Raw genomic sequence first — 14,718 nt, 5'->3', positions numbered from 1 at the left:
TTCTCTGTGACGAACATCTACCTTCTGCTGGTTGAGCCAAAGCCGGTGCTTTCGTGTCGCGCAGAAGAGGTCGAAGACGAGGACGATGTGGTAGAGGATCTGGACGGGCCAGCTCCCCACTGGTTGTCGTCGTAGCCCCAGCCGCGCTGCTCGTTTCTGGCGGCGTTCCGTCCCTGGTAGTACCCCGCTCCGTAACCAGCAGCGCCGCCCGCTGCTGTCCCGGTCCAGAAACCAGGCCGCCATCCTTGCTGCGAATTGCTGCCGGAGGGCTTCGTCCCTGGGTACGGCGGTGGAGGATCGTTGTTATCCGGGCCGAATCCGGGATTCCAACCACCACCGCCGCCGCCTCCTCCACCTCCTCCACCACCCCCGCGGCGCCGGCCACCGGCCCTCCGGTTCTGCTCACCCGCCACACACGCCGAGTACACGATCCAGCCCAGGACAGCGAAGAAGAGAATGCCAAACAGAACCGCGCTCATGTCGAAATCCCCGTTCGCGCCGCCGCCGCCGCGGCCCAGGTCGGGATACCTGCGCTCGCCCTTGTCGGTGAGGGCGAGACGGTACTCGACGCCGCAGCTGCCCTTGAGGACGTACGGGTCGTCTTTGGAGCTGTAGCCCTCGCAGATGACGTCCGTGGAGCCGAGCTTGAGCTCCTCGGGCAGCTGGGCGACGCAGGACCACTGGATGTCCTCGGAGCTGTAGCCGGCGCCCTGGTTTGTGCAGCGCATGACGTCGATGGTGAAGAGGTCGCAGAGGGGCTTTGCGGAGAGGCATTTGAGCTGCGGGGCGGCGGGCGCGCGGCGGTGGGTTGTGAGGGCGCCGTTGCCGCGGAGGGTGAGGGATTGCACGTCGGAGAGGAGGATTGCGTTCTTGGGCTTGCTGGCTGCTGCGGCGAGGGGCAGCAGCAGCGAGAGGGTGAGTGAGAGGTGCATCTTTTTTTTTTGTCGGCTTTGGGGGCCGGAGTATTGAGTGTGCCCGTTGGTTGCGACGCTGGGGTCGCTTTTTCTCGGGGTTTGGGTGTGTCCCGTGTGGCGGGGGTTGCCTGAGGAAGTTGGCGATATGTCAGAGCATGAAGGTGAGAGGGTTTCAAGCTGGTTTTCCCTTTCTAGGCTGGGTGGTGTTCTGGTATACGTCGACCGAATTATAGAGAAGTATGTGTCCAGTGAGGCAGAGTGAGGGTTAAGTTAAGGACAGATATGATGTTGGGAGTAGGCTCCTCGCCCGGTGTAATTGGGGTGCTGTGAGGAGGCGACTGTGACGAGGTCGCGATGGGATTGGTCCCGTGGCGTCGGTGAAGAAGTGGCGTAGGTGTGGCGGGCGAGTAGCAGTGCGCCACATGTACGTAGTGGAGTGTGATTGGAGTCATTTTTACTGTGGCGGTGCACTCAACTTATGTAATAATTCTACCTTTTGTGCATGTTCAGCACCGCCGTCGTCTCTTCGACTTGGCGACCAATGAATCAGGACTCGAATGCAGTGAGAGAACATCAGAGACCCAACATGGAATTCTGTAAAAAGCGAAAACCAGGGAGAGACAGAGGCTGCGAGATGCATGCAAATTATCGCATCGGCATACGCAAAATACGATATTCAACGCCAAAAAAGCCAAGCTTCGTCCTTTGGACGTGAACATGGTCACTGCTCTGCTTCACTTTGCACATAGTAGGCCCAGCAGATCGCCAAGACGGGTCCCCTTTCTTTTCCATGCTAACGGGCCCCCCTTTCCCCTTTCTCACCTAGACAGCCGAAAGGCAATCTGCCTGTTGTCATCTTTTTAGCGGGGTGTTGCAGCGCGGGAACGATTTTTGCTCTTCTTTAATTCTTCGGAGAACAACGATTCCCCGAGCTGTGGTCATCAAGCCTCTTCCTTGGCAGTTTGTCCCTCGACGTCCAGGGTAGGCATGTCGGGGCCGATAGGTCGCACCTGAGATGCTGACAGCGCTAACCCGCCCATCGAGCCCTTTCTCACGGGAATGCCGCGCGGTCTCCCATCCCTACGGACGTGGAATTCTCTGGGAATCCCGTGTCTTGGGGGTTTGCTCCGGTTTTTTTTTCTTTTCTTTAGACTGACGATCGTCGTTCTGCTCGCTTTCGCTATCGTTTGTCTCGGAGTGCCTGCCGGTAAGGTTCCCACTTTTTGCAGTTTTTGTGGTTCACCTTCTTCTTGCTCTTGGGTTCAGGAACGTTGAGAGGATCTCTGTCCAGCGGAACTCCACCAGAGACCCGGTGGTGCTGGACATGTGAATCGTGGGTGCAAAATGTTCGTTGCGGAGATCAGATAATGCAGCTCGGGCTATTCTTCTGCCTGGCTTATGTATTGCGTGTGGTTCTGTTCCCTCTGCCGCGCCGCTCAACGTCTTTGGAGGGCCGTGCTGTACGTGAGCGCGCCTGTCGAGTCAGCACTGCGCAGGAGGAGGGACTTTGGTTGGCTTGGTCCAGGGCTTTTGGTAGAGACGTCCGGAGAGTTTGTCCGAAGCTGACTTGGGGTTTTCGGACGACGGCTGGGAACTCCGCGAGTCGGTACCGAGACGGCGTTGGTGTGCGGCAGCTGCTGTTTGGGGCTGAAGATGTCACGGGCCAGCAAGGAGACTGAGTTTGTTGTCGGCAACTCGATGAAGAGGATGAAAATGGTAGCTGTAATGGAGATGACACTTCCGAAAGAGAATCAAGAGAGAAGGCGACGCATAGGATGATGGACGGCATCGAGATAAACGACGCAGAAACAGGCAATGGCAGAGACAGGGCACTGGCAGTATCAACAACAGTAGCATCTCCATACCAGGAGCTATTCAGTGTTAGTTCACAACCTTGTTGGGTAATCGGCATTTGGATCGCAAAGTTCAACAACTAAAAGGGTTCCTCCAGCTGGACCTCACAAGGTCATGCAGCAATTTATATACCAGGAGCAACTGGGCTCATGCCTGGACGTTGACGAACGTACTGACCAACTGCTAATCCGGCAGTTGAAAAGTCAAAAATAACCCACAATCCCAACCATGTACATCAAGACCTTGAAGCACATGCGGGAACAGCTTGCACGCAAGGCGAAGCTTAAGGAAATCTACGCACCCTTCGCCAACCTTCAAAAGGGATCCGAGGAGTACGAGAGACTTGCGAACTCGGGCAGGGTATGGGAAGACTATTTTCAGCCCAGCGACAGCCGCCGGCTGGGCTACCTAGACCTGCAGCAGGAGTTTAACGGTGTGCTGGCGAGGATCGATGACTTGCGAGGCAGGCTGCCGCTCCTGGAGCTCGCCAGCAAGCTGGTCCCGCGCTACGCGCAGCAGTCCGTCATGATCGAGCATAACCCGCTACAGGTCGTGGATGCGGTCCGCATTTTTGAGCAGTTGAAGTTTGGGCAGAGGTTCGGGCCTGTTGGGATGCTCTCGATGCCGTCGAGCAAGCTTCCCGATCTCGCGGAGCCGGACGGGTGTTCCGCGACGGCCGAGCTGCGGAACCACATCATCGCCTCGCAGTGGATCGCCGACAACGCGACCGCGAAGCATCACACTTCAGGCATCACGGAAACCGAGATGCGGGACCTCGCGGCGCTGTCGATCAAGGGCACCGCCTCCGAGGCCACCGCGTACGGCATGGCATGGGGCGGGCCGGTGCCGCTGGGGGCATACCGGACGCTGCCGGTCGCGGTGCGGAGCAGTCCGCTTGTCGTGTTCCCGTACCCGCAGGAGGTGCCGGCGTGCGTCCGGCGGTTCTTTGCGTGGCGGGACGCGCAGCATGCGGCAGGACTGCTTCACCCGCTTGTCCTGGCGTGCCAGATGACGGCGTACTTTGTGAGTGTCCACCCGCTCCCCGACGGGAATGGGCGCGTCAGTCGCATGGTCATGCAGGATTACATGGCGCGGGAGGGCTACCTGCCCGCGATCCTCCGGCCCGAGGGCGAGCTGGAGAGGGAGGAGTATATCCGTATGATACGCGGCGCTTGCGAGGGGAGACCGCGGGAGTTTGTGGCGGCGGTGCTTGAGGCTCAACTTGCGCTCGTCAAGGGTCATCTGAGGAGGAAGAGCGGTGACGGCGACGCTTGAGGCTGGTGGTGGTAGAGGTCGGTAGGATGGCAGCAGAGATAGACTAGATAGGGCAGGAAGGAGTCATGAAGCTATTCCAGCTAGTTTCGGCCTGTGACTGTCCACCTGCTCTTGCAACGGACAATCTCGATACCTTCTGTCGATACATTCTTAGTTGATGTGAGTAATACCTCATCACCACCATGCAACGCCGCTCCCCGTGAATCACGCTGTTTGATAATAGAACAAATGTTTCCGAGATGTCAGCAGTTGTCTCGGTGACTCGTTGCCGTCGTTATTAGCGCTGCCGGTTTGCCCGCCGTCGCTTACATCGTACATTCGTACATTCCTTTGCGCCCAACTTCGCATTGGAATGCGAGCACAAAAGCGATTGGACAATCATGGTTCCTGTTTTTTGTCACTAAACCGACGGCGGATCCAATCGCCAAGAACTCGATATGGAGTGACTCTCTCTCGTGGCGATCGGTAGCGCGTGGTAACTTGTCCCAAGTTAGCAAGCACTTCGGTGCTAGCACATGTTACATTTCCGTTTAGATTGTTGCATCGCTTAGATGGGCGGACGCCACGCCGGGATTGACAGGGAAGGCCTCAACCCCTGTCCCCCTTCTGGAAGACTTTTGTACGTAGCTAGGTACCTTAGGCTTATCCGAACTTTTTTGATTTGGTTCACCGCGTATCGCCGTAATCTACACGTATCCCCAGTGTCATGTGTCTGCAAATCGCAGTGCCTTGTGTGAGAACCCCTCTGAGTATATGATGATGCTGTTCAGGCAACATCCTCGTCCCTGAGTTTAGTAGCTCTCACCCGATATCCTCACAATGCTGAACGAAATGTTGAGACGATGGTGTTATCTGGCGGGCAGCCCACCGCTTCCCGGCACGAGGGAACCTTATGCCCAAAGTCCAGATCGTCCCGTCCGTGAGGAAAGGAACGGGGGTGATTGGTTGAAAGCTTGTTCCTGAAGACCAACACCCCTCTCAAACTCAGTACAGCAAGAGAGACCTTCGGACAATAAGTGACAATCATTCATATGTCAATTATTAGAGGCGTTCTTTTCTTCTCGGATGGTGAGGCAATAGTCGTCGCAATGGTACGGCCACGCGGGAAGAGGAGGAGTGCTGGTAACCGCGCCAAACGCCCAGCGCCCAGACGGAGTCTTGTCCGTTGGTGGCACAGGCAGGTGTCACCGACAGGTCTGACTCTCTTTGGAACTTTTAGACTTGTTGGTGCCAGTGCCAAACCTGCAAGCCTCCTTTTCTTTGCGCACCCGCATCGTCGGGCCCGAGAGCAACGTTATCGCCGGCGCACGATTGCTGTACTTGTGCAGGCAAACGGGCATGCTGATGGGGACCTTGTCACCGGGGGATTTTGAGTCCAGGGGGTTTTCTTCTATTTGTGTTCCCTTTTTTCAAGTTGCATCTTTTGACAGTGTCAACGTAAGAAGAATGAGTGAGTGAGACTTGCTTGCGCATCTCAGATTCGAAAAACCCCACCGGTTGTCGCAGATGTTCTGGAAGCGAAATCTTTCGGGCCAGCTCTGGGGAGAGCAGGAAATGAAGACGACCGGATTTCGGGACAGTCGAGAAGCCCGAGGGAGGGGCAGGAATAATAAAGAAGCAGCGCTTCAGCTTAGCAGAGGCGTGGAGGAGAGGAGCCCGCCCCAACTGCGGTGCTGCGAGGTGGTAAGCGAGTGCGGCTAGTTTGGCTGACTCGACTAGGGTGGCGGGAAGGGGGTACCGAGGGCGGCGAGACGGGACGGGCTTAGTGGCTTTTTGCTTGTTTCTGGAAGGAAAAATGGAGGATGATGATATGATGGCGGGGGAACTTTTTTTCTTGTGTCACTCTTGTTGTTTTGCGAGTGATGTTATTGGGCGCCTTTTTGGTCATGACCGCATGAGATGTAGATGTATCACCCAACTCTACCACATGCTGTGCGTCACATACGGATACTTTTGAGAGATAGAGATAAACTGGATGGCAAGGACAGTCCGAGGGAGCGGAGCGGACTTTGTGTGGTCGATCCTGGATGTTCACTGTCCAAGACCCAAGTCTCTGGGCGCCTACGCTTGGGACCTCGGATCGAGTGAGAGAGCATGTTCGGAGCTTGAATCCGTCTGTTCTTCAACGAACCTTTCAACCCACGGGCGGAGGAATAGGAGGAGGGCCAGAACCAGCTTTTTTCGTCGCATGTGTGGCCACACACCCATACGCTCCCCAACGGGCAATTGTCAATTGTCACAAGCAGTTGTTCTACCAGCCAGGCCCCTGGAAGACAAGCGAGATGGTGGCAATTCAAACAATGGACATCGGCTGAAGACAATGCTCAGTGTTTTCGATGATACACATATCAACTTCAGGTAATACAGAGTACAGAATGGTTTCCCCAGAATTCGACTAGTAAGATGGAAAGCAGGCAGACAAGCAATGGGCAACGTGGCTAATGTGCCCGTTTGAATCCCGGGCCCCGGTCCTCGCACTTCTCGCAACCCCGGACGTGGAGAATGCAGCAAAGTACGGATACTAAGCAAGTACGCATAGCTTGTCCTGTAGAGGCTAACGGATGCGCCTCACATCAGATACTGCGTATCGCTTCCCCATCTATCTCACCGGGCAGGCAGTCAGAGCTGCGCCTTACGGTCTGCCGTAGTACGTGTGATTGCTCTTTGCGTATCTTCAAAGTCTTACTCAACCAGCGGAGCGGGTCATCAGGTCGAAGATGCAGTGTATCTATCCGCCAGGTAAGCCATCCATCCACCTAGGCAGAAGAAGTAGTAAGATACGACCGTTACGACGTCTGCATGGCCGTATGACGAGGCCGACTATGACTCTTGTTGGATTGCGGCGCAAACAGTGGAGGCTAGTGTCAGTTCGGGCAGCTGAGAAAGTGCGAGGTGATTTACCGCGTGGGCAAGACTACGGATCGGCTGCATTCCGCCGCCTTCTTTCTCCGTGCTGCTGGCTTCCTACTCGTCGACCCCGGGCCTTCGAGGGTGAGTGTCCCCTCGCTGCCCCGACCCGAGGAGGGTCACGGTGGTCCACCCCAGGGTGAAGACTCCAAAGTCGGCCCAGTTCAGCTCCGTCCACCGGCAGGGTATATCTCAAAAGTCCCACCCCAGTCCTGTCCTGGCCAGGGTTGCAGGGGCTCTTCTTCCTCTCCGCCTAATCGTATCTGCCCAGCTACAGCATCCAGGCCCATACGGAAAGTACATACTATCCGTACCACTAATCCCTATCCTGGCCTGCACCCCGGGCGGAAACGCCTCTGTTTTCACTCTTGTTTTTATTAATGATTGAAGAAGAAGGCACACGCCCTACCTTGCCGATAGCGAACATCGTCTCTCTCTTCTCTCATTCTCGGCCGTCCTGCTGATTGGATTTGATTTGGTTTGCCTGCTGCGGTTCCTTCTTTGATCCTCAAGGACGATCCCGATCGCTGCAAATCTTTTCTTGGCTTTCGCCATCTGCGCCGCGCCCTCTTCCACTCCCACCACTCTTACTGCCATTTTTTCTTCCTTTTCTTTTTTCCCGACTTGGTCTGGGGTTTCGCAGCATATCTGCGAGCAACAATTCAACCTTTCGGCGCCGTCGCCAAGCCAACAAACCATCAACCGCATGCGATAAGCGCCGTCCCGTCCCACTCACTCGGAGCTCGAGCTCGGCCTGCCCTTACTTACATAACTCGCGACGACGACATCACCACTTTCGGCCCGCAACACGCCTGCGCCTCCCAAGTTGCTTCAGACGAAACAACCGCACAGCTTGCGCGCGGCGCACTCTCGCGCAACGAGCGCGCTCTTATAATCCCCCCCCAACGGTAGCTCTCCTCGGCTCTGCTAGGAGCTGCCTACACCCACCAACATGGCCCCCGAAAACGAAAAGTCCGTCAGCGAGAAGCCGGCGGTCGAAAAGGCCCCCAGCAACGGCGGCCACTCCTCCGACAGAGCCTCTTCCAACGGCGAGTCGACAGAGGTGGATGCGCCTGGCCAGCCCAAGACCAAGTCCGTCGCCCTCGAGAAGGCCGATTCCAAGGTCGTTGCGCCCAAAGAACCGAACGATGACCCCTACAAGCACCTCCCCGAGCACGAGGCCTCGATCCTCAAGCGCCAGGTCACCACCCCCGAGATCAAGGCCGGCATGCTCACCCTGTACCGCTACTCCTCCACGAACGATCTCCTCATCCTCGCCGTTTCGTCCCTCATGTCCATCGCCGTGGGCGCCGCCCTGCCGCTCATGACCGTCATCTTCGGAAACCTGCAGGGCACCTTCCAGAACTACTTTAACGAATTCCCGCCCACCGACGACGCTAAGAGCACATTCAAGAGCGAGATGGCCCATTTGGTTCTGTACTTTGTCTACCTCGCCATTGGTGTGTTCGTGGCGCAGTATGTCACCACCGTCGGCTTCATTTGTAAGTGAACCCCTGCCGGGAGGATGCAAGCTTATATCTAACACGCCGAATCAGACACGGGAGAGCACATTAGCGCAAAGATTCGCGAGCATTATCTCGAGAGCTGCATGCGTCAAAACATTGGTTTCTTCGATAAGCTGGGCGCTGGAGAGGTCACAACTCGAATCACCGCCGACACGAACCTGATCCAGGATGGCATTTCCGAAAAGGTCGGCCTGACCTTGGCCGCAATTGCGACCTTCATCTCGGCCTTTGTCATTGGTTTCATCCACTACTGGAAGCTCACGCTCATTCTGCTGTCCACCGTTGTGGCGCTGCTTCTGAGCATGGGAGGTGCTTCATCTTTTATTGTCAAGTACAGCAAGCAGTCGATCGAGTCCTACGCCCACGGAGGCAGTCTTGCCGACGAGGTCATCAGCTCCATTCGCAACGCCGTGGCCTTCGGCACCCAGGACCGCCTGGCGAAGCAGTACGACGAGCATCTCACCAAGGCCGAGTTTTACGGCTACAAGGTCAAGGCTACGATCGGTGTCATGGTTGCTCTCATGATGACCATTCTGTACCTCAACTACGGTCTGGCTTTCTGGCAGGGAAGCAAGTTCCTCATCGACGACGGTATCAAACTGTCCAACATCCTGATTATCATGATGTCCATTATGATCGGTGCCTTCAACCTTGGAAACGTTGCCCCCAACGTTCAGGCCTTCACCACCGCCATCGCTGCGGCTGCCAAGATCTACAACACCATCGACCGTGTTTCTCCCTTGGACCCGTCCAGTGATGCCGGCGAGAAGATTGAGAAGCTTGAGGGTACGATCCGCCTCGAGAACATCAAGCACATCTACCCGTCCCGCCCCGAGGTTACTGTTATGGAGGATGTTACCCTCACCATTCCCGCTGGAAAGACGACGGCTCTTGTTGGCGCATCTGGTTCTGGAAAGAGTACAATCGTCGGTCTCGTCGAGCGCTTCTACGACCCCGTCCGCGGAAAGGTGTTCCTCGACGGCCACGATATCAGCACCCTGAACCTGCGCTGGCTGCGTCAGCAGATGGCTCTCGTCAGCCAGGAGCCCACTCTCTTCGGCACCACCATCTATCAGAACATCAGGTACGGACTTATCGGCACTAAGCACGAGAACGCCGGCGAGGCGGAGCAGCGCCAGTTGATCGAGAACGCCGCCAAGATGGCCAATGCCCACGACTTCATCACAGGTCTTCCCGAGGGTTACGAGACCAATGTCGGTGAGCGCGGTTTCCTGCTCTCTGGTGGCCAGAAGCAGCGTATCGCCATCGCCAGAGCCGTCGTGTCCGACCCAAAGAGTGAGTTTCCCTGGATTCATGACAAAGAATTCTACTAACTTTTCCAGTTCTCCTTCTCGATGAGGCAACCTCCGCTCTTGACACCAAGTCCGAGGGTGTGGTCCAGGCAGCTCTCGAGGTCGCCTCCGAGGGCCGCACCACCATCACGATTGCCCACCGTCTGTCAACCATCAAGGATGCCCACAACATTGTCGTCATGTCCAACGGAAGAATCGTTGAGCAGGGAACGCACGACGAGCTTCTCGAGAAGTCGGGAGCCTACTACAACCTCGTCAGCGCCCAGAACATTGCCCGCGTCAATGAGATGGATGCCGAGGAGGAAGCCGCCATTGACGCCGAAGACGACGAGCTCATCCGCAAGAAGTCCCGCGTTTCCGAGAAGGGCGATTTCGTTCCCGACCCCGAGGACAACATTGCCGCCAAGCTCGCGCGTACCAACACCACCAAGTCCCTGTCCAGCATTGCTCTCCAGGGCAAGAAGGAAGACGGCGAGGTCAAGTACGGCCTCTGGACTCTGATCAAGCTTATCGGCTCGTTCAACAAGCAGGAATGGCACCTGATGCTCGTCGGTCTCTTCTTCTCCATCATCTGCGGTGGTGGTAACCCCACCCAGGCCGTCTTCTTCGCCAAGCAGATCATGACCCTCTCCGTCCCCGTCACCCCAGAGAACGCCCACCAGATGAAGAAGGATTCCGACTTTTGGAGCGCCATGTACCTCATGCTTGCTGGTGTTCAGTTCATCGCGTTCGTCATCCAGGGTATCCTGTTCGCCAAGTGCTCCGAGAGACTGGTTCACCGCGTCAGAGATCGCGCTTTCCGCACCATGCTTCGCCAAGACGTTTCCTTCTTCGACAAGGACGAGAACACTGCCGGTGCGCTCACCTCCTTCCTCTCGACCGAGACGACCCATCTTGCCGGACTCAGCGGTGTCACTCTGGGCACGTTGCTCATGGTCTCTACCACTCTGATTGCTGCTCTGGCTCTCGCTATCGCCATCGGCTGGAAGCTGGCCTTGGTCTGCACGGCGACGATTCCCATCCTCATCGGCTGTGGTTTCTTCCGTTTCTGGATGCTCGCGCATTTCCAGCGCCGCTCCAAGACCGCCTACTCCAACTCTGCCAGTTACGCGTCCGAGGCCATCTCGGCCATCCGCACTGTCGCCTCGCTCACTCGCGAGAAGGATGTCATCCAACAGTATCAGGCTTCGTTGGCTGTTCAACAGCGCGCGAGTTTGATCTCCATCCTCAAGTCCAGCTTGCTCTTCGCCGCCTCGCAGTCCTTCATGTTCCTGGCCTTCGCCCTCGGTTTCTGGTACGGTGGTACTCTCATTGCCGACCTCGAGTACAACATGTTCCAGTTCTTTGTGTGTTTCTCGGCCGTCATCTTCGGTGCCCAGTCTGCCGGTTCCATCTTCTCCTTTGCCCCCGACATGGGCAAGGCGCACCAGGCCGCCAACGAGCTGAAGATCCTCTTTGACCGCAAGCCCACCATCGACACCTGGTCCGAGGATGGCGCCTCCCTCGACTCCGTCGACGGCACGCTCGAGTTCCGCGACGTCCACTTCCGCTACCCCACCCGCCCCGAGCAGCCCGTCCTCCGCGGGCTGAACCTGTCGATCCACCCCGGCCAGTACGTCGCCCTCGTCGGCGCGTCCGGCTGCGGAAAGTCCACCACCATCGCCCTGCTCGAGCGCTTCTACGACCCCCTGTCCGGCGGCATCTACATCGACGGCAAGGAGATCAGCTCCCTCAACGTCAACCAGTACCGCTCCTTCATCGCCCTCGTCAGCCAAGAGCCCACCCTCTACCAGGGCACGATCAAGGAGAACATCCTGCTCGGCGCCGCCTCCGAGGTCACCGACGCGGCCATCGAGCACGCCTGCCGCGAGGCCAACATCTACGACTTCATCGTCTCGCTGCCCGAGGGCTTCAACACCGTCGTCGGCAGCAAGGGCGCGCTCCTGTCCGGCGGTCAGAAGCAGCGCATCGCCATCGCGCGCGCGCTCATCCGCGACCCCAAGATCCTGCTCCTCGACGAGGCCACGTCGGCGCTCGACTCCGAGTCGGAGCACGTCGTGCAGGCCGCCCTTGACAAGGCCGCCAAGGGCCGCACGACCATCGCCGTCGCCCACCGCCTGAGCACCATCCAGAAGGCCGACATCATCTACGTGTTCGACCAGGGCCGCATCGTCGAGCAGGGCACCCACGCCGAGCTGATGAAGAAGAACGGCCGCTACGCCGAGCTGGTCAACCTCCAGTCGCTGGAGAAGAACCGGTGATTCGGTTAGAGTGTGGATTTGAGAGGAAAGAAAGAAAAAGAACAAAAGTGCATATGCCAGCGGAGGTCCCCCATCGCGTTGTCTCCTGAGATATCCGGATCGAAGACCTCGATCCATGTCTATTTCTGCATTGTTTTGGCGTTTTGTTGAATTTTTCCGGGGCAAGATGGCGGGAGATAGAACTTGGCCATGATACCTATCGTTGTCTCAATCGTGAGACAGATTACTACTACTACGCTTTGCTCACAAAAGGGGGGCTTTTACTGTTGACGATCACACGAGAAGAAAGAGATTTATGATCTCAACGTGTTTTTGCTGTAGCCTTTGGTTTTTTTTAATGGTCTAGGGTTGAGAAAGTAGACTCCCCTCCCACTTTGTACGGTGGTCAGATAGACATAATTCCAATCATTCAAGATGATCGTGTTCTCCTTTTGCATTGTGAAGACTGTTAGATGACATGTAATGTTTTATGGCAGGTGTCGACGGGGTGTATTGACAGAGACCAGTATGTGGGCTCAGGATGGCCATCCACCTATGGGCCTTGCTTGGTATATAAAACATCTATCTTCCGAGTCGGAAGAGATGTTTAGCAAGATGAGGGGCCATCCTCCCGTCTCGATAATAGATGGTAATCTGGGTTTCGACAGAACAGGTCGCTCCGTTGAAGTACCGGCTCCCTTCATTTTCGTCGTCTTGCGACTTCACGTTCGTACTCGTCATGGTTGATTCGTGGTTATGAGCAACCGTCGTAACTTGATAAGGCTTTAGACGTTGTGCGACTCACTCTTAAAGCCTATTTAAGATGACTTCTGACCCATTGAGAGCATATCCAGCAAATGAGGTGAAGGCATAGTCAACTACAATCCCTTCAGACAAAGATATCCTGGTGCAGAATGCATTGTGGACCTTGGGTTTCGGACGGACATCATCGATTTGACGACGCCGGCTTCCTTTGGTCCTGTCGTCTTGCGGCTTCTTGGTTGTATTCCTCCATGGTTTATTCGTTAATTGTGATAATGAGTGTCGGGTTTATGTGAGTCTTGGTCGGTGTGCCATAACCGCGTACGGGTTCGTCGGTTGGAGGAGTGGGTGGTATTGACGCAGAAGCTTATCTCATGAAGGAAGTTCTCAATTTGGTCTAAACTAGAGGGATATGTGTTGATTCTGGTGCGTTTTAAATTTAACTGGACGGCCTTTTGTCGCGGTTCCGCTGCCGTGGAAAGTGGTAGTATGAATTGTGTTGGGAAGCTTTGAGATCGAGGGCCCAACGTTGTTGTCTTTTCGCACAATTCTTTCCCAAATGGAGGTAAGCAGACCGATGGCTCTCCTTGTTGTGGCCCAGAAAGCAGCCGATTAGATTTGTCGCGCATGTATTCATCCCCATGTCACCATCTTCCTCTTTCGTTCCCGGCTGATGAGGAGAGAATACACGCCTGGTGACACAACATCTCGCGAACATGAGCATCTGCTTTCGGTGTGTGCGGCGCGCTGACTTCGTTGAGACCTTGGAGGGATTCCCTTCGGTCCATCTCGCATATCACATTATCATGGTACTTATTGTGCTGTTTAGAGCACGCCTACAAAGCAGAGGGGTACCATTTTATATCTCTTCGTGGAACACAAAAACATTCCACAGACAACCACGTTAATGCAACTGTCGATTCTCGGTATGCAAGACTCACAAGGTCCTTGGATTTGAACTTTATGGGCAATAAAATGAGTTAAGATGGCCCAAAAACTCGTCTTAGTCGGAACACCAATCAATGGACAGAGTTACTGGACAACTTTCGTGACAGAGCGGCTCTCCACGGTATCCATAGAATCATGCCGTGATAGGTGGAGAGGCGCCAGGTCTCCTGCGGGCCTTACTGAATCCTCGCGGGCCTCGCTCGTTCTTCGTCTTTGTCTGAATACGTTGGTTATTACGCCATCTTATTCCGCATTTAATGCTCTGATGTGCTGAATCTTTCAGTTGAAAACGGGGCCCTTCGCTGGGTGCTGCTGCTTACATAGGAAGCGAGTCTGCGATTTGCAACAATCTCAGAAGCTTCTTGAAGCCTCTGTGGGACAAAAAGAACCACTCCATAATCGTCCGCCTTATAAGTCGTCAGTGCCATGACCTAGAGGCGGATAGCATAAAGAAAAGTAGGAAGATCAACAGCTAGGCGGTCTGGGAGGACAGTATGAGAACTGCCTTTCAGATCTGGGACCGATGAAGGTCGTCCATTACGCTGATAGTTCTTGTTCCAAATTATTGCTTCGACATGACCCGAAAGCTTGCCCCTGTCAGAACATCTCGCTCGGCTACTAGTATTAATATCATCGTCTTGTACTGCCAGTCGTATATTCGTTGGTATGATACGCCACATGTCTATTCTTCAAGGTTGAAATGGCCCCCTCGGAAGATGGTTGCAACATGTCGCCCAAGGTTGATGGCATTTTGTCTTTTATCTGCCACAAAAGCTGCCCAGAGCCACCGCAGTACATCGACCACCGTTCCTCAACTTGGGTTCGTCGATCTTGCAGATTTTCATTCCAGCTGCTCGTTACAATTGAGTCTTTAGCGCCTCACGGAGCCGGTGGGATATCAAAGTCATTCCGGACCTACAATCTCAATCCCGAGCCCGTACCTGCAGTAACACGTCCGCCGTCGGCGTCTTGCCAAGCC

General features: G+C 55.6%; 3 protein-coding genes across 3 annotated transcripts; 2 read left to right on the top strand and 1 right to left on the bottom strand.

Moving 5' to 3' along the window:
* Positions 1-17: 17 nt before the first annotated feature.
* saraf (Store-operated calcium entry-associated regulatory factor) lies at positions 18-932 on the bottom strand (the record flags this gene model as incomplete). Its single annotated transcript, XM_036638263.1, has 1 exon — positions 18-932. The coding sequence occupies one exon, from the start codon at positions 930-932 to the stop codon at positions 18-20; it is 915 nt and encodes a 304-aa protein (XP_036495872.1).
* A 2,064-nt stretch (positions 933-2,996) lies between these two features.
* FICD (Adenosine monophosphate-protein transferase FICD) lies at positions 2,997-4,043 on the top strand (the record flags this gene model as incomplete). The annotated part of the gene is made up of 1 exon (XM_036638262.1): positions 2,997-4,043. One exon carries the CDS (start codon positions 2,997-2,999, stop codon positions 4,041-4,043), a length of 1,047 nt encoding a protein of 348 aa, XP_036495746.1.
* Positions 4,044-7,902: 3,859 nt separating this feature from the next.
* Positions 7,903-12,050, top strand: pmd1-4 (Leptomycin B resistance protein pmd1; the record flags this gene model as incomplete). The annotated part of the gene is made up of 3 exons (XM_036638261.1): positions 7,903-8,452; positions 8,507-9,772; positions 9,820-12,050. The coding sequence occupies 3 exons, from the start codon at positions 7,903-7,905 to the stop codon at positions 12,048-12,050; spliced, it is 4,047 nt and encodes a 1,348-aa protein (XP_036495747.1).
* Between the last annotated feature and the right edge of the window lie 2,668 nt (positions 12,051-14,718).

The sequence above is a fragment of the Colletotrichum siamense genome (assembly GCF_013390195.1).
Source record: "Colletotrichum siamense strain Cg363 chromosome Unknown KSG_Cg363_contig04, whole genome shotgun sequence".
Classification (NCBI taxonomy): Eukaryota; Fungi; Ascomycota; class Sordariomycetes; order Glomerellales; family Glomerellaceae; genus Colletotrichum; species Colletotrichum siamense.
Note: the sequence above shows the minus strand (reverse complement) of the source record. Positions and strands in the feature narration are given on the sequence as shown.